Here is a 22201-nt window from a genome sequence, read left to right as displayed (position 1 = left end):
TTCTCCCCGAGGCACGGGAGGCTGCCACCTTCGGGGCTTCCGGATAGTCACGAGGGACAAAGCGCAAACCGCAGCCGGGGGCCGCTCAGCCCGGGGCCGCGGAGGGGCGCGGGACCCGAGAGGGGCGGTGCAGGCCGGGTACGGGCCCCCGGCGGCGCCATCCCGCAGCCGGCCGCTGCTTCCGCGGTTGGGCCCTTCACGGCGGAAAGCCAGACACACTTCCTCCAGCGGTAGAAGCGGAGCCGTCGCCGGAGCGGCGCTGCTCCCGGGACCCGCGGGCGGGCTCGGCGCCCCCGTCACCGCAGCGCGCACGTGCGGCGCCGCGGGGTTCCCGGGCCGGCCGCGTTCCCGGGCCGAGCACACCGCCGAGGGGACGCGCGGGGCCTGCCTCGCGGGGAGCCGCGCGCACCGGAGTCGCCCCGAGCCCGCCGGAGCCCGCCGGGACGCCGACGGAGGCCGCGCGGGGCCAGGCGCCGCCGCCCGCAGCTACTCACCGCGATGCGCGCAGCCCAGGGCCGCGGCCTTCCGACGCTCGGGCTGCGGCATCTTCCCTCCCGCCACAGCCCAGGGCCACGGGGCCCAGGAGGGCGGCCGAGCGGGACGCGGAGGCTGACGCGGGTTCGTGCGGTCCCCGCGCCGCAGCCTCGGCCGAGAGACCGCCGGCGCCACGTCACGGGCGGCCCCGCCCCGCGCCGCGTCTGACGTCACCGCCCGCCGCCCTGACGTCACCGCGCGGGGGCCGCGGCCCAAAGCTTCTTATCCCTACCCAGAACAGGTGCCAAACCCAGGAAGAGAAATGCTGTGTATTTCCTCTCATGTGTGGCAGCTAGTCGGGAGAAAAGAAAAAGCAAGGACATCTCCAAAGTAGAAGGGACCAGAAGGACAGAAGAAGGGGGCCCGCAGGGAGGTGGGAGCGCCGGGAGGTCGGAGCGCGGGGAGGTCCTGGGGGCCAGCGCGGCGCGGCGACCCGCGTGTTCCGCGAAGCTAGTGTGCACCGACACGGGAGAAAGGCGCCCGCGGTTGAGGATTCCGAGTGGTCCGCAGGGCGCCGTGGCGCGCGCCTGAAATCCCAGGCACTGCGGGGCTGGGGCAGGGGGATCCCCGGTTCACCGCCAGCCTGAGCAACCTGGGAGACGCCGGCAAAGGTGGAAAGGGCTCGGGGGGTAGCGCAGTGGTTTGCAAGGTCCTGGGTTCCATCCCCAGTACCACCATTAAATAAAGAAGAAAAAGACAAAATGTGTAGTATTATGATGAGACGTATAGGTGAAAATGTAGAGAGCGGCCGTGAAAACGACTCCTACTGCTGGCGATAGTGCGAGAGGGCACAACTCTGGTGAAATTCCACCAGAATAGTGTGGATGCTCCTCTTTGGCCCAGTCATGCCAGATTACGTTGGTGAATATCCCCTCCTCTGAAATAAAAAAGTTCTTGGTCAAGAACTTTTAAAATTACTTTTAAAAAACGCATTGCTTTTGCAATTAACAGGGAACTGAATACCGTGTAGGAAAAGGAGGAAAATCTGCATCTCTTATAAGTTAATAATTAAAAAGCAGTATCTGAACTAAAAGCATTGAAATTCTTGAGAGGAATGACACTAACCTCATCCAACCACTCTTCTGGATTAACAAGCAGTGCCAAATACTTACTAGGGTCCTCAAGGTGTCAGGTGCCACCAAGGTCTCCGCACGGGACTCAGGACTCTTTTCCCCAGTTACTAGGTGTGTAAGCAGGTGACGGCCCTCCCCCAAGTCCTTTTGGGACCGTTTGCCTCAAGAACTGCTGCTCAGTGCCTGGTGGAACACCTTTGACTTCCTCCACCCTAGTCCAGGCAATAGTTCACCGTGGCCGGAGGCAACATCTGTTTCAGGAGAGGGTTTCTCTTGCAGAGAGTACGGGAGACTGTTACCAGTCTCCCCCAGTGGTTGCAGTTCACATAAAATACAGTATAATATCAAATTAGCCCCACAGGGCTCAATACCCATGATAAGCAACATTAATTGGCCTGAGCACTTGTTAAAAGCAATGAGGTTTAGGCTTCACCCCAAACCTACTTACAATCCTAGTTTACCCGGATCCTCAGGTATTGTATGTGCAAATAGAAGTTTGAAATCATGCCTGCAAGACAGTTGCTTCATGTACTCACGAACCTTGAAACTCTCAGATACTTAAATATTTGCCAGTCTGATAAGTATGAAATGGATTTTTGTTTATAGCTGCTATTTTGAATACTATTCTACCAAATTAATGTACATTGGTTACTTAACCATTATTCTAGTAACTGAAGATTTGGATTAGCTCTGGTTTTCACCACTATAATGCTCTATGCATTATCTCACTGTGGTTAAACAGTCTTTGAGGCCAGGATGATTACACAAGTATTTAGCTGTGGTTTTTGTTATTTTGTTTTTGTTTTGTCCCTGGATGCCCGTTGCCAAATGAAATACAGAATGGCCTAAAATGTCAATTTCAGATAAAGGATACTTTGTCCTATGCAATATTTAGGATATACCTGTCTTGTTACTAAAGCATTACATATGTGTGCAGCTGCTGAACTTGGCAGGCCAGATCCGGTAACAAAAAAGACACTCTCCATATGAGATAGTGTTTATTGTTGTAATAACAAGAAAGCAATAGCCAAGTGAAAGGCACGTGAGAAAAAGAAAATACATCACCAGATTGGGTAAACACCAACACCTGAAGTCGTGTAGCTGGGAGTCCCTGGGCAGCTTGTCAGGGTCCCCATTGGGAAGTCCTGGGCTGAGCATCTTCTCCACCAGTGGAACTCCAGTCTTACTCCTTATTCATCCTTAAACATAAGTAATAATCCTTAAATATGAGTTAGAACAAAGGAAAAAAGTCTAACAACCTGGGTGACCTGGCAGTCTCCTCAAGGACACTTCATCCTCCCAAGGAGGGAGAGTTTGCCCTGAGATAAGCGAAGGTCTGAGTTCCTGTAAACCAGCCACACCTAAACTCAAACCCTAGAATCCTGCATAGTTTAGATGTTCTATCAAGTACATGCAAAGGTCACAGCAGGCATGGGGACAGGGGAGATCTCTGGAATTTTCCTTAGCCCTTCATTTATAGTGCTAAAATAAAATGCTGAGACTTGGTAGTTTAAAATTAACAGAAATTAATTTTATCACAGTTCCAGAGGCTGGAAATTCCAAGATTAAGGGCCTAGCAGGCTCAGTGGTCTCCTGAGGGTTGCTCTTGGCTGGCACCTCAGATGTGCTTCCTCCAGAGGGAGGAGCACTGGGACTCTAGCAGGGGTCAGAATGGTAAAGTGGGTGAACACCTTTGTCCAGTCCTGTTATAAGGACACTTGATCCTATTCACAGGGGCTCTGCCCTGACCTAATCACTTCCCCAAAGCCCCTACTCTTAATATTATTATGCTACATAAATTTTGGAGGAGACACATTCAAACTATAGGTGTACCTATGCTAAAATAATGTTCTTTATTTGTCTGAAATTCAAATTTAACCAAGTATCTTGCATTTTTGCTGGCTAAATCTGCTAACCTTCACCCTGGGCAAAATATAATCTTAGTTTTCTCATCTATGAAATAGGAATAATAGGACTTATAAAGTAGTGAAGTTGTATAGTTGAAATAAGATAGTCCATGCAGAGTACTTACTATAGGGTCTGAAACACAGGAGAAGCCTAGGGTTGGCTTTTATTAATTATGACTTCAAACAGGTGTGTTTTAGAGTCAATTCCCAAAGGATTCTTTAATTACTAAACTCCTGAGTTTATTAATTTAAACCTTGTTTGAGCATTTGATCAAACCAAAAACTATGTTTTGTGAAAATCTTTTACTAGGTCAGCAGATACTTCCTCAATTAGCTCTAGAATACAAGTCAGATTTTTTAAATGTCCATACAGCTGAGCCTCAATAACTTAGACCCAGACTCAAAGTAAAAAAAAAAAATAAAAGAACTGGGGATGTAGTTTAGTGGCAGAGCATCCCTGGGTTCAACCCCCAGTACCAAAAAAAAAAAAAAAATCATACAAGTCCAAAATTATCACCTATAAACAAGTATGAATTCCCTTTCAGTAACAGCAAATGCTTGGATGTTGATTTGATTTGTTTACTTTTCCAGAGCCAACTGAAAACAATATTCAAGAAGAGATTATCTAAGAGTCATACCGAACTATTTCTAGGACTTATTTGGATTATCTAGTACCTGAACTAAATTGTATTACAAAACTAAAAATTAACATTAGGTCTATGGTTTTAAGAAGAGAAAGTGTACTTTTTTTTTTCTTTTGGCAAAGCTGATATTTCTACCAAAATTTTTTTCTTTAATTTCAAAACTAAGCCAAGCATAGTAGCACATACCTGTAATCCCAGAGCTTGGGAGGCTAAGGCAGGAGGAATGAGAGTTCAAAGCCAGCCTTAGCAATTTAGCAAGGCCCTAAGCAATTCACCTGTCTCTAAATAATTTAAAATACAAAACAGGGCTGGGAGTGTGGCTTAGTAGTCGAGTGCCCCTGAGTTCAATCCTTGGTACACACACACAAAATTCAAAACTAGGGGGAAAATATCATTACTTTAAGACAATTTCCCACATTTACACAATATAGTTCTCTTTTTCCTTCAGGTACAGAATATTTTGTATTTTATCCTAATTTCAATAGATCCATGGGTTTATTGTAATCAATTTTTAATGATTTTCTAGAAGCAGCTAGGGCATAATCTATGGGTAAAGTATATGATCATAATGAGGCACTTTGATGCTGCCAGGTCAACCCTTTAAAGGCTCAGTCAAGTTCCCTAGCCATCCATCATATACTAGCCCCAGTTTCCCCCATGTGTTTCTAGCAAAGGTTTTTAATATATTTTATTTTGCTAAATAGGTAATAAAGAGATCATAAACTGATTCTTTGCTATTTACATGTACACATTATCTGAAGAACAGAAGTTCCAGGAGGGAGGGATGTTGTCTGCCATGCTCCCTGTGGCATCCTGGCACCTAGAAGTCTTCCTGGTCCACAGTAAACCCTTGGCCATTGACCAAGTGGCCATAATACGCGAATGAAGCTGTTTGCTCTGTAGTGGCTTCTTTAGCTTTCCTCCAGCATATGCTGTGTTCAGGGATACTATCAGAAGTCCACCACTCCTGTTCCCTCCTTCAATGTTTTCCCACCCTCATTTTCTCTCTTTACTGTCTGTGTGAATCAAATCTCTTTCGCCTTCCTAGCACTATCACCACGGTGAATCTCACAGCAATTCCTATAACCCCAGAGAACTTTAGGCATTGGGGTGTTCACACAGATTGGGACACCAGCTACTTCCTCCTCCCCAACCCCAGCTGAAGAGTCAAGTCAGGTGGTGCATGGAGTCACCACAAGACACCCAGTGTGAGCAGTGTCAGGAGAGAGGTGGGCCAGAGCCACAGGTGGGCACAGACGTGATAAAGCAAACTCATGTACAAGAGGAGTGTCTCAAAGGACCCGAAGGCTGGCAGAAACAAGCAGGCAAGCCAACTTGGAGAACTGAACTGAGACGCCCAGGCAAGTAGACTGGACATCAGAAGTGCAGGAACCCATCCAAGCTGTCAGCCCCAGAACCTGTGCTGGAGGCAAAGGAAGGAGCTTGGCCCAGCTCAGTCCAAGTTGGTATGGACCAGGCACAGCTCTCTATGAATGTCTCTCTGAGGCAACCACATTAGCTCATCTGTTTGGAGTAACAATCAGGTTGGCAAAGGCTCCAAAAGCAGGCAAGGTCCCTGGAGGCCACCAGGACCAAGTGAGTTTACCAAATAATTGACAACACTGCACTTTATCCCAGCAAGGTACGCTGGAGTCCTAACTCTGTGATAGCTTACACTACTAATGCTCAAGGTCCTGCCAACCTGGAAATTCAGCAGCAAATGTACAATGAAGGCTTGGGAATTGTCATTAAAGGGGGGAAACAGCCGGGCATGGTGGCACACACCTATAACCCCAGCAGCACGGAAGGCTGATCGCAAGTTCAAAGCTAGCCTCAGCAACCTAGTGAGGCCCTAAGAAACTTAGAGACCCTTTGTCTCAAAATAAACCACAAAGGGGGGGAATGTGGTAGGGATATGGCTCAGTGGTTAAGCACCCTGGGTTCAATCCTTGGTACAAAAAAAGTGGGGTGGGGGGGCGGGGGATATAAATAATAGCTCTTGATGGAGGCAACTCTGGCTGTGAATCTTATTACACCTTTTTCCATGAGCTTCCAGACTTGTCCTCCAATGCCACTATGTGGTAAGGCTAGGGATCTTTTTAATTCTTAGTTAAGGAAAATGATTAGATTATGTTTCACCAGAAGTTCACAGATACCTCCAACTCTGGGAAGATGGTATCCAAATACCACTGGAATGACTTGCACTTCAATTGTTTTCTTAATTTCACACGTTCACTAACGTTTCCATAGGACTTAAATTTCAAAGCAGGTCTCCGGTTGAAAAAATGCGCCTAAATAAACAGAAAGAATAATTTCATTAAGCCAAACAAACCTTTGGTAATCAGATCATATCAAATCAAGCAGCATATATTTTCAACATCTGAACTAAACAAAGCAAACCAACCAACCTTCCCTCTGTCTAGGGAACAAAGCAAAGATACAGCATGGGACCTTAGATGACTCACCGGCTCAGAGGCTCAGGATATGTCATGGTTCAGGATTTAGGAAACTGGGCCTACTTCTCAGGAGCCAAAGATCCCCAGCTGCCCACTGCAGTGCCCCCTTTCTCCTTCCAGGACAAAACCTGTCACTTCCGAGTCTCAATGGATACTTCTATCTCTCTTCAGGATGGGGATGGTGGTTATTAAGGGGGAATGGACTCTGGGGGGAGCCAGCCTGGGTTCCAATCCTGACTCTGCCATTAATTACCTGTGATCTTGAGTGAGTTTTTTGCACCCCTGTGAGGTTGTTGGGAGGACTCAGAGCTTCATACATGCAAAACCCCTGGGAGAGGAGGCTGGCACATAGCAAATGCACGTCTGTATTGGTCTTCATTATCACAACTGGTCACTGTTTTGTATTTTAGGGTGAATGCCTAATGGACATCATCAGTCCCATATTGAAGGATGTGTCCTAAGTAGACCCAAGCGTCTTTGGAAGCAGAACTGCTGCATTTTCATTTATGTTATGCTAACGCCTGGAACTAGTGTTGAGAGGGCCCCACTCATCCATGTTGGTGAACCATGTGTACCATGTTGGATGCTCCTCTGCATTTCTTGACCACACCCAATGATGGTCGAGTCCTGGCCATCATAGTCTGCAGCCTATTTCCCCAGGGTGAAAATAATCTCAGAATCTTTCATAACTAAGTGAATGCAATTTAACACTATGGAACATCATTTTTTAACCTCTCATATTAAAAAAGTATGCAGTCGGGCTGGGGATGTGGCTCAAGCGGTGGCGCGCTCGCCTGGCATGCGTGCGGCCCGGGTTTGATCCTCTGCACCACATACAAACAAAGATGTTGTGTCCACCGAAAAAACTAAAAAAATAAATATTAAAAAAATTCTCTCTCTCACTCTTTAAAAAAAAAATGCAGTCTAATGTAGACCAGTGTGAGAGACGAGTACTTCCATATACATTTGATGACAATGTAAAAGACAGCACAGACACTGAGGACAGTTTGGGCATATCCATTAGCATTTAAAATGCACAAAGTCATGCATTAACGCTCCCACACTAGCAGGGCTGGGAAATTCTCAGAGCTGACCAACACTTGGTCCCGTCAGACTTTAAGTTTTTCCAATCCAAGTCCAAGAATATCTTATTGAGGTCTTCATTGATATTTCTCTAATTACAAAAGAAATTGAGTGTTATTATTTTCATAATTTAAAAACTTGGAATCACAGAAACATAAGGACTCTTACACATTTCTGTCCACTTGATGGGAATGAGGTTGCCATGGGATTCCTGCCCTTCCTTGTTTGAGCTTGGCGCCAAGGTCCTGGCGAGGTGCTCATCCCTTCAGGAAATGTACAAATGGAGGGGCATGGCTTGGATATAGAAACCTTTATTGGCAGAAAAAGAGGTTCTTACACGGTCCCACGACCAGTGGCACTGCAGCACTCAGGGATTCGGTAGTGGGAAAGGAGATCTAAAAACTTCCACCTGGAGATGGAGGAAGGGAGAGGCTATTTGCTTTGGGGTGAGGGGTGGGGCAATTCTTTGCATGGAAAAATAGATATAGGAGAAAAACAAGAATTTCTTATGCATGTTGGTTGATTTACTTCTGAAAAACTCTGGTGTCCCTAGAAATTAAAATTTTTAAAAATGAGGTGCAAATCTAGCAGCATAGAATTAACTGAGAATGGGACTGGAGATGGGTGGAAGAGTGTTGAAGGGGCACCGCTAAGTTATGGAAAACAGAAAAGAAGAACATTCGAATCTGGGAGCACAGAAGGCTTCTTCCCAAGAAGCCCTGCCCTGGGCCTGGTGCATCCCTCCCTGTGGAAGGTGCTCCTCACCTTGTGCTCATCCATCCAAACGTGCACCACTCGGAGGTAGTTCTCTATCACAGCTCTCTCCAAGTCAGGATCTCTTTTTATCTGGTTCCTAACGACGTGTCCAACTCGAGAGCAGGGAATTATATACAGTTGGCCTCCACACATCCAGATCTAGACAAAAGAAAAACAAAAACCATATTAAGGTATTTTTGCTAGGAATAGGCCACTGCTGAAGTTTTTTGTTGTTGTTGTTGTTGTTTTACAAACATAAATCATAATATTTATTGTTCCTTATTTCACTTAATTCTTTCAACAGCCTTATAATGAAGATACTCTAATTATCCCCATTTTATAGGTGAGAAAACGCACATATGGATTGTTAAGCAGTTTGTTAAGTGGCACGGACAGTATTCAAATTTATGAAGTCTGGCCTAAGAGCCAGAACTCTGGATGCCAAGCAGCTCTCCTTTCTCATCCTAAATATTATTAGATGCAAGCAAGAGACAGGAGAAATGCCAGTCCTGACTGAAAAGTTAATAATCCACCCTTTTTTGTATCTACCACCTATGACATTTATTTTTAATGATTCACTATATGAAAGTTAGATAAAGTCATTGAAAATGAATATAGAAAGCACACATAAGAAAACAAAATTCACTTCTCACCCTGACATTCTGAGCTAGACAACAGACTGAGGCTCTGTCTCAAAACTAAAATAGGAAGAAAAGAATGAAAAGGCTGGAGTGTGGCTTAGGTGGTTAAGCGCCCCTGGGTTTAAACGCTGTCACCAAACCAAACCAAACAAAAAAACAACCCAGGACGTGTACTGAAATAAACACACACAACATGAAGATAACTGGCTTTTTTCATTTGATGTTATGCAAAATTATTTGAAAAGTCATACTATTTGAGCATTTGGGTGGTTCCCAATTTCATTATTAAAAAAATAGACCACAAAGAATGAGCTTCTGATATAAATTTTGGGCATATCATTTGTACATCTGGCAGCGTATCTGCCATGGCAATTCTGCTGACTGGAATTTAATGGCTCTCACGTGGTCCTCAGGTCACCAGTACCAGCATCACTTGGAAACTTGGTAGAAATGCCAATCACTGGGCCCACAGAGACCTCCTGAGCCAATTCCCAGCATAGAATCGCAGCCATCCCAGCCAACCCAGCACTGGCTGAGCCTCCAGGTGGCCACAGAAGTGGAAGCAACACCAACAGAAACCAGCCATTTGGCTAATACCAGAACCACTCTAGCAGATGAGCTAGGAGGGAAAAAGCAATTGATTGTTGTTTCAAGCCACTGTGCTTTGGGATATTTGTTACGCAGCAAAACCACTGATACACAATACAACATTTTTCTACTAATGCCAGCTTTATCTGTTTACTTATTTCTCTTTCCATTTAGCTGTTCATTCTAGAAACAGTGGCAGATGGAAATCTCATTCAGTAAACATTGGCGGCTCACTCCCCTCCCTCACCTCTGGACAGGCCATTTCCCTGACACAGCGATGCTGGACTCCTTTGCTTGACATACTTCAGCCAGGGAAATGCAGGCCCAGGTAGCTTATGGGGAAGCTTGGTTATTCCATGTGGTTTGGTTCCATCCATTCAGCAGGACAAGAACATGCCCTGAACCCCTGCTACTCCCAGAACAATGATCAGACCTCACAGACCCAGAAACCAGCGCCCAGTACAGCCAGCAGTTGCTGTTCCTTTAGTTACTGGACTGTGGCAGGGGCCATAGTGCCTGGCCTAGAGACTGGGATTCAGATGGGAGGTTCAGGTGGCTCAGAGTGGAGGTTCTTTCACCCAGATGAAGAGAGAGTGCACTGTGCTGACCACCAGCATGACTTTCCAGGTGCAGAGTGGCTGAATGCCAGCCAAGTCTCAAAGAGAAGTCTGAAGATTTAGGAAAGAAACCTCAGGACCCCTGCTCACAAGCAGCAGCAGGAGTTCCTGTGAAGAAAATGGAGAGCCACTGAGCAGTGGAGGGGACCTGGGTCCTGGCTCTAAAATCCAAAAAGGCTTCTGAAAAAGACTGGTCTCTGGGATCAATGCTGCTGTGACATCCACTGGATGGAAGACCAAAGCAAACCACCAGGGACCAGTGACAGTTCCTGGAATGATGTCACAGGATGTTGTCTAATTAGACTGAAGAGCAAATGAGAGATGAAGATGTTTGTGCAAATGCACAGATGATTCCCAGGACAGACAAGGTCAGAGGCAGCTGCTAGTGTTGAGTTCTACAGCTATTTATTAACTTACATTTTGTTTTTGACAAGAGACCCCCCCCCCCAGCATGCTTAAAAGATATGGAGGGGCCATTGGGAATGGAGTGGTTGAAAGTATTGGAACAGGGATAATTAATACCTTTGAATAGTATATCAGCTGTCGTTTGCTACCTGCAGGGAGTGGAATACTCTTACTTTTCAAATATGCTTGTGTCATTCACAAAAATGATTTTATTCTGAGACCCAGGATGAACTTATACATTATTAAAGTGCTGAAAGGGGGAAATTCCTTCTACAGTATTCTCAGAGAGCAATATAGTAATATGAGGAATAGTTGTCCAAACAGAATAAAAGGTGTTATGAAATCCTGCCAGGACCAGCAAGAAACACAAGAGGAGGTTGGAGAAGGAGCGATGAAAACAACGAACATGAGATTCCACTAAGCAGGGGCTCGGAGGAAAAGAAACTGCTGTACAGATTCCTAGGTGCACAATGAGGGACCTGAAGATTTAGGAAAGACATCTGTGCTTGAAAGAAAAAAAAAATGAAATGACCAGCCGAAAGAACGAAGGAAAAGGGGGATGAGATATAATCAAACAGAAAAAGAATACAACTACCAAGACAATGGGAAGAGAATCTGCAGATTAAAAGTAGATTAACTTGCTGTACTATCCATTCAGAATAACAAAACGTATGGGGAGAGAATTCAACATTGAATGTTCTCAGTTTTTGCAAGGAGCCCCATTCATTGTTGTTTGCATGTGACACTGGAGGGGGCCTGGATGCTCAGGGAGGAAAATTGAACATAATTACCACATCATTTACATGACTAAAAGTCAAATTTTGCTCTCTATATAAAAAGGTAACTATTTTTTTAAAAAGTTCAAATTACCCTTAGTGAAATCTCCACATTTTCTCCTCCCCAAAAATTCATGCCCTTGTCATACTGTCCAATTTCGTAAAAATAATGCCGATTTATAGCAAAAAGCCCTCCAGCCATGGCAGGTGACCTGGGAAGAAGAAAAAAGATAGTAATCATGAGTGTTCCTAAAAATCATATTGAATATTAGTGTAACTTAGTTAGAAACTAGGAAGCAACTGTATCAATACTAACATTATCTTAACATCCAGCTAAGTGTGTGAAATTACTAAGTTAAAACTACAGTTACTTAAAAGTAGGCAATGACATTTACTTAGCTCTCACCAAATTATGTGAACATCATATTCTTCGTGTGTGTTTCATTTTAGTTGAGCTGTAGTAACTGTCCACAGTTTGGGGGCACACTGGTGTGTTCTGCATGTATGAACTGTGCAATGTCCAAGTCAGGGCAGTGAGTGTGTCCATTATCACAAGCAGTATCATGACTTTATGGCGAGACATTCAGAATTCTTTCTTCTAGCTATTCTGGAACATGCTATACATTATTCTGAACTACAGTTCCCTGCCTTGCCCTGCAATAGAACCCCAAACTTACTCCTCCTGACTGTGGCTCTGCTCTGTTGGCTGACCCCCCCCCCTTCTCCTGCCTTCCCCATTCCCTCCCTGGCTTCTGGGGTTCACTGTTGGACTCTTCACTTCCTTGAGATCTGTTTTTTTAGGTCCCTGTGAGGTCTTATGGCGCTTGTCTTTCTGCATCTAGCTCATTTCCCTTGGTACAATATCCTCTGGATCTATCCACGTGGTTGCAAATGAGCATTTCACCTTTTTATGGCTGAATAATATTCCATTGTACCACATTTTCTTTATCCACCCATCTATCAGTGGCCATTTAGATTTGATTCTTGGCTGTTGGGAGTAGTGCAGATGTCTCTTCAGTGTACCCATATGATTTCCTTTGGGTCTATAGCCAGTAGAGGGGTCTATTTTTGAGGGATCACCATACTGTTTTACATAACCTATATTCCCATCAAGTTTCTCCACATCCTCAGCAGCACTCTGGAGACAGGGCCTGGTTAAATTGCTGAGGCTGGCTTCAAAGTTGCCATCCTCTTGCCTTAGCCTTCCAAGTCGCTGGGATTACAAATGTGTGCCAATGCACCTGGCTCCTTTCAGTTTTTTTTTTTAGTCTTGGTTTCATCTGTGAAGTCAGAGGTAAGGTTGCTCATCAAGGGTAGAGTGTTCAGGTTGGCAGGTAGGTGGACGAAGGAAAGAAATCAAGATTTTTTTTCTAGCCACTGGGGGAAAATGAGTGAATAAGGCTCTCCAGAGCAGCAGGGCGGGCATGGGTTAGGGTTGGGGCACATCTTTTAGGTTTTTGGCAGAATATGTCAGGTCACTCAGAAGAACAAAGGGAACAGAGGTTGGGGTTGGTCCTGTGTCGGAGATGGGCAGAGCTTGTGGCAGAAGTAAAGTGGCTCAGCCACTGTGGTGCAGGCAAGAGGAGCAAATGCATAGATCAGAAAATCCAGGACACATGAGAAGGAAGGAAATTCTGAGGGGATAAAGGAGAAATCAAAAGGCTGGCGTTCTGGATGGTGCCCAAGAAGCAGAGCATAAAAGCCAGGCCAGGAAGACGCTGGGTGGTCCAAGAGAAGGATACCGTGTCCTGTAGTCAGAGATGGGAGCCCAAGAGATACCAAGGTTGCCATCATAGCTGACAGTGTAACATAGCTAACTTTTGTATGCACACCTATGTCTCCTAATAACCCTGTGAAGTATTAGTCTCCAGATGTTACAGGGAAGGAATCCGATGTGGAGAGGCTTGGTGACTTGCTGTAACTTAATTAGAAGAGAGGTGCAGGTAAGGACTTGCTGGCCTATAGAGTTGGAACCTTCATGTGATTTGTGACGAGGGATGAGTCTGGCACCAAGGTATCAGTAAGGAAGCTCTTCAGGACTGACCTCGTAAATGCAGCCAGAAGTCCCAGCATTCAAAACAACCAAGTGAGAATTAATAGCAAATTCAGCTGCTCTTCCATTTTAAAATATATTTTCCACAGTGAACAAGCTAGGAAAACCAGGCTCATCTCAGCCAATGAAATCACCTGTGAAAACACTTGGATAATGTTTTTTTATGTGCATTTTCCTCTGGGCTAACTTGGCCTTTTGTTCCTGGATCAGCACCCAGGTTGCTCCTGACGACAAAGCCCGTGTTCTAAAGAGGGGAATCAGGAATCAGAGGCATACTTACTAACCGTGGTGGTTTTCCAAACTGGGATTCACGTTTTCAATTGTAGAAACTTAACATCTACCAAAATCTGGCACTAAGGAGTTTAAGAAACAAGCAACAAAGCAGACCTTCATTAAGTCCCAGAAATCTAGGGAATATTGGAAAGTTTCTTTCTCAGATCCCAATATACATATGCCGTTTCCCCTTAACCATAAGAAATCTCACCGGATTGGTTTACTTGGTCCGTATGGTCCTTCTACCTCATAAGAGAAAACTTTATCCCATTTAAATTGCAGGTTCCAGTCAAAAATGCCCCTTACAAGAGGAGAGGCCTTATATTCAAAGGTCATCTCGTCAATGACGTCTATCAGAGGGCACACTACCATCTTGGGGTTCTTGGAGATGGCCTGCAGCAGGGGCTCCAGCCAGACTCTGTTGACCTCGCAGTGGCTATCCAAGAACACCAGAACGTCCCCTGGGGAGGCAAGAACAGACTGACGCTAATCCGCATGGGCAAGACTCGGGACAACCAAACCCAAACAGGATGCAGAGAGGACCTGCAGAACATTCCCCCATGTTTGCCCTGGAGGAAACAGGAAACGCGTACTTTATCATGTCCGAAAAGGTGGGACACCATGTGCTGTGGGTGTTCAGAGGAAGCTGGCGAACTGGGTTAGAGACTGGTCTGGGAAAAATCCTAAAGAAGCAGGTGGAACTGAGCTGGGCTTCAATTTTTAAAAGTCATTTTAGTTTGGCCTTCACTGACCCACTTAATTTGGCAAATTCTTACTGAGATGATACCTTCTCAGGCATCGGTTTGGTGGTTGTGATGCAAAGATGCATAAAGCTTTTTACTCTGAGGTCAAGTTTTGTTTTGTCTTAACTTGGAGCCTCACCGTGGTGTTATTTATCGTGGTGCGGGGGATGGAACCCGGAGCCTGATATCTCCTAGGCCAGCACTCTGCTTCTGAGCCACATCACAGGCCTGAGTGCAAGTTTTAATGAGGGTCTGTTCTGCTTAGACAACATGGGAGTGGCCGGGCCGAAGCCAGCTATGTGTCATAAAGTACATTCTACACATTCCAGGCAGGAGGGACTTCCAATTTCAGCTACTTATTTCCCCAGGTTTTTCTTCTATGGACAGCCCTCTTTTCCTTTCCACATTAATTTTTCATCAAATTCTCTTATAATCTTGTTTTGGGTGAAGACCATCTCTGTAGAAGCTACTGCTCCCCCAGGCATGCTGGCCATAGAAGGTTCTTCCCTCTCCTACCTGGGTTAAGCCGACACCTACGGGCAATGTCAGCTGCTGTGGCCCAACACTGTGCTTTGGGGAAGGAGGTGCTGACTGCTAGCAGTCCTTCCAGTTGTCCTGCAGATAAGGCCCTCCAGAGAAAGCCACAGGGACCAACTTAAACCAGACAGAACCGCCTGGCTTCCCTTCTAGGTGACCTAGAGTGAACTCTGCCTATTATAACCTCAATATAATGCCAAATTCCCCACCTCAGAGGCAATCCCATCTGCCATGCGCTGTGCATGTGGCAATCCCTGCTTACCCCTGGGGCGCCACTCCGGGGTGAGTAAAATTCCCTGGCTTCCTTTGTTTGAGGAAGCACTGCTGTCTGGCTTTGCACTCCCCCAAGTGTGAACACATCGCATTTGGTTACTGGCATTTCCTAGTTACCAGCAGCTACTTCCAAACCACAGAGTCTCTGTTCCCATGGGTGGTGGTGTATGTGTGTGTGTGTGGGGGGGGGGGAACAACATAACCTTTCCTTTAGATGTATTACAATCCATCTGATCATAACATTCCTTTTCTGACTTCTTCTTCACTTTGCAAAATCCATACAAAGCTTCCTCATTCTCCTTGGTGGAGTAAGCTACCTGCATTTCTGAAATGCAGTGTCCATCCTGTAATCTATGGGCAACTGGACAGCAAACTGACCCCCACAAAGGGACAGATAGCAATAAACAGTATGAAGAAAAAGAAACTGGAGTAAGGATGACAGAGAGGAATGGGGGTTTGCTCTTTCAGACAGTGTTCCCCTCTTATCTGAAGTTCAGTTTGTGTTTTCAGTTACCTGTTTTCAACTACAGTGTGAAAATACTAACTGGAAAATTGCAGAAATAAACAATTCATAAGTTTTCAATGGCACACTACTCCCAGGAGGGTGAAGAAATCTCACCTACCCCTTTCTGCCCACCCAGCCCATAAATCATCCCTTTGTGCAGTGTATTCATGCTGTACATGACATCTGCAAGTCAGTCACTGAGTAGCTTTCTTGGGTTTCAGATGATAGTTGTGATGTCAGGGAACCCTTATTTTACTTAATGATAGCCTCAGAACACAAAGGTAGCAAAAGACAGATGAACCCTGGAAACACAGTCCTTATGAATGCATACGGTTCAGTACTATATGTAGATTCAAGTCACTGGGAGTCTTGAACTGTCTTGTGGATTAAGGGTGACGACTGTATAAGGTTGGTTTTGACACTCAAATGGACTACATTGTGTTGGTGGTTTGTATTGAGTTTTGAATAATGAGTATGTATTATCTTTATAGTTAAGAGAAAATCTCCACTGATCAGTCCAACTTAGAAAAAGAGAATAAGAAAAAAAGAGAGTCAAAATTTACTTTTATTTGGCCTTTCATTCAACAAGAAGGTATTTTCTGCTAGGGAGCAGGGACATCCAATTGCAGTGTGGACTGATAAAATGTCCTTAAAAGGGACCTATCTTCTTGTTTCATGTTCTACAAACACCCTGTGATCATGAAGGTTTGGCGGGAAGCTTGAGGAGGAGGCGCCTCTGGGGAGGTGCTCAGATCTCGCAAGGCTCAGCTGCCCAGCAGTGTTGGTGGCTGATGCCCCTGGCCAACCATGGCTACTGAGTGTGTTGTGATGACCTGTTGCGGGTGAGAGGCTCGTATCTGATCACTGGTCCATGTCTGGTTCCCCTACCTGGATCAGGAACCTCTCTCATTGGCCCTGGGACCGTGCTGCTCGGATCACCCTTCAGGAGAACCTGAACCTGAACCTGAACCTGTTGCGACGCGTAGATTGGACTCCTCCCTGCTACCCAAGCTTTGGGGTCTACGGGCGGTTCAGTCAAGGTCACGTTCCCCTCAGGGCATTCCCAGAGAGTGACTGAGCACAGTGTGTGTGTGTGTGTGTGTGTACACATGTGTGCATGTATAGGAAGGGGACCCAGAGACGGCTCATTCCGGCCATTCAGGATCCTTCAAGGCAACCAGCCCATTAGCCTCTCTGAGAGCCACGCTGTAATCCCAAGCTCTTCAGTGCAAACCTCCCTCCATCCCTCTCTTCCTTCACGTGTGCCAGGCCAGAAACCCGAACCCTGTACAGGTGTTTTCCCACTGGGTGGCCCACACCGAAAAGACAGAATTTGTACCCAGGGGAACTCGGTCGGTAACAGGGGCTGGCATTCAGGTTTTGTAAAAGAATATCTTCCATTTGAAATATCATAACATTTGGAAGCAGAACACTTTCAGAGCCAACAGAGGGTCTAAGACTTGAACCCGCTGACAGAGGGAGGGTCTCGAGGACGGTTTTGGTGTGGGAAGATAGAGCTGCAAGGCACACTGTGGCTCGTGTCCTGAGGGATGTCCATACCTGAAGCATGTCCTGCTCCAATCATTCTGGATCGAATCAGCCCCTCTCTCTCCTTGTTTCTAATTAGTTTGATCTTCCCCCGAAAAATTTCCAGGTAGCCGTCTAGTTTTTCTTTCAAATCATCTAGAAAAATATCCAACACCTGACAATTTCTAAACGGCAACTGTAGAAATTAAAACAACTTATCATCATTATGGATTGGTTCCTAAAAACAGTACTATTCCACAAAAGTTTTGACTTTAAAATTTTGTCTTCTGTAAGGGAGAGAAAGACAAGTGATTCATCATCAAAATCACCAATAAAACACCTCTACTTTAATCAATCACTATTAAAATTTTAACAGAAAAAAGTATGAGTTATGGCACTTTGCTACTCATCAACCAGATTGTACCGTGATCAGCTATGCTTCTAACCCTGTGGTGACTCTTGGGCAAGTTGCCAACACACTCCAGTCCCAGTTTGCTCATCTGTGAGAAGGGATGCCCACCACGTTCCTCTAGTGAGAGGAAGAGATCGCCCCGCACAGAACCTGGCACCTAGAAGTCACTCAATGTTAGAGGCTAGCATGGTGACATGAGCGGAAGCTCCGATGGGTGGGTGGACACAGGTGTTGTAGAGTTCTAGATTCCTCAGCCCGGGAGCATGGATGTGGAGCTGGGATCAGTGGAGCAGGTTCAGTGACTGTGGCGAAGGCAGTGTGTCCTTCCTCTCTCTAAAGATGGCCAGGGCCCTGTCAGAGGCATCTCAGAGTTCAGCTCTCTGCAAAACTCTCTAGCATCCAGGGCACAGGGGGCTCTGCGAGCCAAGACTTGGGGCGGAAAAGCACAATACTGGCAGCATAATCACTGACCCAATGTGGCTGGGGCTTGGACATTTCAGAAGATAGTCATGTTGTTGGTTGGCAACCCACAGGGACAGGGTGGTAGGAAAGGTGGAGGGTATCCACTGGCAGCGTCCATGGGAATCAGACAGGCTTTAGTTCAGCACACTGCCCGACCATCTATGACACAGCCATTGTGAAGTAAAGGCAGGGTGTATCAGTCCTGAGCTCCATCGGGACCCAGGCCCTGGGCCCTGTGTTTGAGGTTCTACTGGGGTCCAAAGCCAAGGTTGAGGAGGAGTAAAGGTGTCTGGTCTGGCAGCACCCCCAGGTCTTGGCCCTCAGCAGTGACCCCTCTAGTTTCTTGTGAAGGGGACGGAGTGCACCATAGCAGGTCAGATTCAGTGGGGTGGGTGGACTTCCCACCTAGCCTGTTTCATGTTGGCAATGTTGCTTCAGCATGCCTGGCTCACCTACGGTTTGTACTCGGTTGTAAGCAGACACCTCATTTCAGATTCCAAGAGTTTTTAACCAGATTTGGTCCTTAAAAACCAGTACGCATGGAAAACAAGCACTTAGCTGAGCTGGTCCAATTGGAATGCTCCTCATGAAGGGCCTGGGCCAGGTCCTTTCCCTGCACTGAAGCCTCAATAGCTCCCCATATTTTGGAGTGACATTTGCTTAGAGGCCATTTCATCCTGAAGTGATCTCCAAGGACGAGGCTGGTGCTCCCATGCAGGCTCTGCGGAAGCCCATCAGGACAGGGGCCAGGTCCTCCAGATCTACCATATGCACTGATGGCACCCGGCACAGTGCCTGCCTAGGCACCCGCCAAGAGCATTTCTGGATGAATCACTCAAGTGTCCCGAGGGAGGCTGCACCTCCACGGCAGGTCAGACAACCCATGTCCATCTTACCATACTCGCTATGGTCGTCCACCAAAATAATCTCCTCCAGGAGGTGGGATGGGGTGAGATATATGACACTGGACACTGTCCGGAACAAGACATGAAACTCCTCATTATAGAAGCAAATGACGACGCTGGCAGTGGGCAGGTTCATTGGGTATTGTTTCCCCAGACATCTGCAGGAATAAATAATAGGAAGAAAGTGACTCATCCAAAAGCCACGAATGCTTTGGGGCCTCCTTCAGACACCCTTCCCCATTTCCAACCACCACCCTTTACTCCTTTATTGATGATTCTGACAATAGGACGACAGTGATCTCAAAGTGCACAAATTAACATCCAAAACTTTCCTTGACTTCTTACATTGTGCTAAGTTTTGGGGATCATTTCCCCATGATCGCTCTGACATTGTTTTGATGATCTTGGTTCTACTCTAAATATAAGCACAAATTATATCCTCATTTTAGCTTTAATTGTAAAAATGAATTATTGAACTCATACACATGTTGAAAGGGTCCCACTAAGTTTATTTATACTATCTTCAAAGAAAACTCATTCAACTTTAGTTTTACATTCGTGTTGTCTGGTGTAGCAAAAAGTGCAGTAGATTATGGTGTAACTGAATTTCTTCTAAGTATTTGTCAAAAAAGGTTTTATTTTATCTTGTGCAAATGAGGAGAAAACAGAACTCCAGTAAATGTGCATTATTGACTGTTTTTGTTTGGATGGTTATATTACTATTTGGTTATATTTTGAAATATTTTGGTCGTAAATTACAGAAATCCAGTGGAGCTTAAGTTAGCTAAGGAGGTACGTTGTATGGGACCCAGTCATAGGAAGGCAGCTGGAGCCTCAAAGAACTAACGCTAGAGGCCCGTCTGGACAGGCCTTCCCTCTCCACTCTTCTCTTTACATCTGAGACTAATAATGATAAGGAAAAGCAACATACTCTCCATCAAAGGCAGGTTCAGTAAGTGACAGATGTGCTTGTGCAATGTTCCTTCTGTGACTGTGATTCTCCTCTGCCATGGGGTATGTTTCCACCTGTTCAACTCCACAGAGTGAGAGATGTGCTTGGCACCAGCTCATAGGCCAGCACCGAGGGTAAATAAGAGACTTTTCTTTAGCAAGATCCAACTTTACAGGACAAGGGGTCACGGGCTCCGCCTGGCTCAGGGGGCAGCCCTGAGCTAATCAACTAGGGCAGCCAGTGGGATCAAATAGAAAATCGTCGTCCTCCCTGCAACCTTGTGAAGAAGTCCATGCTTCCTGGGGACAATCGGGAAAGGAGGCCGTGAGGAGGCAAACCTCCAGGAGCCCTGGACGGTGCCTCCAGGACAGTCAAGCCCTGAAGGCACCACCGGAGGAGAGGGCCTCATCTGGACCAGATGGAGATGGGCAAGGTGTGCTTGCTGAAGGGAAGCTGGCTCGTGCTCAGGGGATGGAGACTCCATGAGATGACAGAGGCCAGGAAAGGCCCCGCAGAGAGGAAGAACCAGCAGGTCCTCCCCACACTCGGCTGAAGCATTGAGGAGACGTGGCTTTAGAACCAAAAGGCCTAAGTTGCAGTCGGATTAGTGAGTGATGAGAAGAAGAAGTGGGGAGGGCAGGAGGGAGAGAGGATGAGGCCGTGAAGCCAGGCTGAATTCATGGAAGGTTCTTACCAAGAATCAGGGTGGGTTCAGGGTGAACTTGAGCTGCTCAAGTCACATCTGCAGTATTATGTTCAGTCCAGGGTGTGTCAGTTTAAGCAAAGCTAAGCTCTGTCCCTCCAGTGGGATGATGGTGAAGGAGCCTGAGTCCTGTCATATGAGGACAGGTGACAGGCCTCCAGGAGAGCCTGGTATGTGTGTGTGTGCGTGCACATGCACGCTTCTCTAAAATTAATCAACAAACTTTGCTGTGATATTTCTTTCCAGAAAACTTATTTGATCTGAATAAATTAAGGGTAAAGTAATTTGGACAAAGCCTGTGTTTGGTCATCCTGGTGGGCCCATCTGCTTTTAGCCTATCATTAAGATCCACACCGTGTACTTAAAGCAGGACCCTATGGTTGAAGTGAGTCCCTGCCCCCAGCCCTGTTGAAGTCCCAATCCCCAGGTCATCAGAACATGGCCTGACTTGGAGACGGGGTTCTCCCAGAGGTAATTAGAGTAAGATGGGGCACTGGGTAGGTGGGCCCCAGTGCAAGGTGGCCATGTCCTTATACAGAGCGGAGATTTGGATACAGTGACTCACCTGCAGAGGAGAGACACTGTGAGTAGACAGAGGCCAAAGATAACCACCTGCAAGCCACGGAGAGAGGCCCTCCATCTGGAATCCATAAAGAACTCCCCAAACCCAAGAATAAGAAAACAAATGGCACAATTTAAAAATGGACAAAGATACTTGAACTTCAACAAAGGAGACACACAGATGGCAGGTGAACAGATGAAAAGATGCTCAACACCATTCCTCAGGAGGCAGACACCAATGACTCCACCGTGAAACACCAGGCACGACACCCCTCCCAGGAGGCCCCAAAGTAAACACTGGTGACGCCAAGGGCTAGCGAAGACGGGGGAGCTGGAACTGCCAGTGCTCTGAGGAGAAGGCACAGGATATGCCTGCGCTGGGACCAGGTCAAGCACACACCATAAGATCCAGCCTTTGCATTTCCAAGTACTTACCCAAGAGGGAAAAAAATCATCTCGCTACACCAAACTTGTCTAAGAATGTTCAAACCAGCATTGTTTCTAACAGACGAAACCTGGCAACAATCAATGGCTTATCAATAGGTAAGTAAAGCAATAAGCAAATCGTGGTGCACCCCTATGTGAATACTTCTCAGCAGCGAAGAATGACCCCAGGGATGAGCAATGTCGTTTCCGATGTCTTTCCTCCATAAATGTTAACACAAGCACATATATATACGTGCACAAAGGTGATTATTACCTAATAATGAAAAGGAAGAAAGATTCTAAAAGAACAGTGTCATGTTAAATCCCAAGAATCTAAGAAAAGAAGAGCAAATGAAGTTCAATTAGTAAAAGGAAGGAAATGATAAAGA

General features: G+C 46.1%; 1 protein-coding gene across 1 annotated transcript in view; it reads right to left on the bottom strand.

Moving 5' to 3' along the window:
* Nucleotides 1-2588: 2588 nt before the first annotated feature.
* Nucleotides 2589-22201, bottom strand: part of Galntl5 (polypeptide N-acetylgalactosaminyltransferase like 5) — a 39110-nt gene continuing 19497 nt past the window's right edge. The window contains exons 4-10 of the mRNA XM_058574371.1: nt 19162-19328; nt 17425-17547; nt 14018-14267; nt 11575-11692; nt 8463-8612; nt 6315-6449; nt 2589-2806 (exon numbers count right to left, since the gene is read on the bottom strand). Coding sequence (XP_058430354.1) covers nt 2798-2806; nt 6315-6449; nt 8463-8612; nt 11575-11692; nt 14018-14267; nt 17425-17547; nt 19162-19328 — 952 coding nt within the window. The 3' untranslated portion in view covers nt 2589-2797. The remainder of the gene's footprint in view (nt 2807-6314; nt 6450-8462; nt 8613-11574; nt 11693-14017; nt 14268-17424; nt 17548-19161; nt 19329-22201) is intronic.

This window comes from Marmota monax, unplaced genomic scaffold (assembly GCF_021218885.2).
Source record: "Marmota monax isolate L192 unplaced genomic scaffold, Marmota_monax_Labrador192_F-V1.1 WCK01_AAM20220418_F8-fsc00193, whole genome shotgun sequence".
Taxonomy (NCBI): domain Eukaryota; kingdom Metazoa; phylum Chordata; class Mammalia; order Rodentia; family Sciuridae; genus Marmota; species Marmota monax.
The sequence above is the reverse complement of the archived record's forward strand: the minus strand, read 5'-3'. Positions and strand labels throughout refer to the sequence as shown.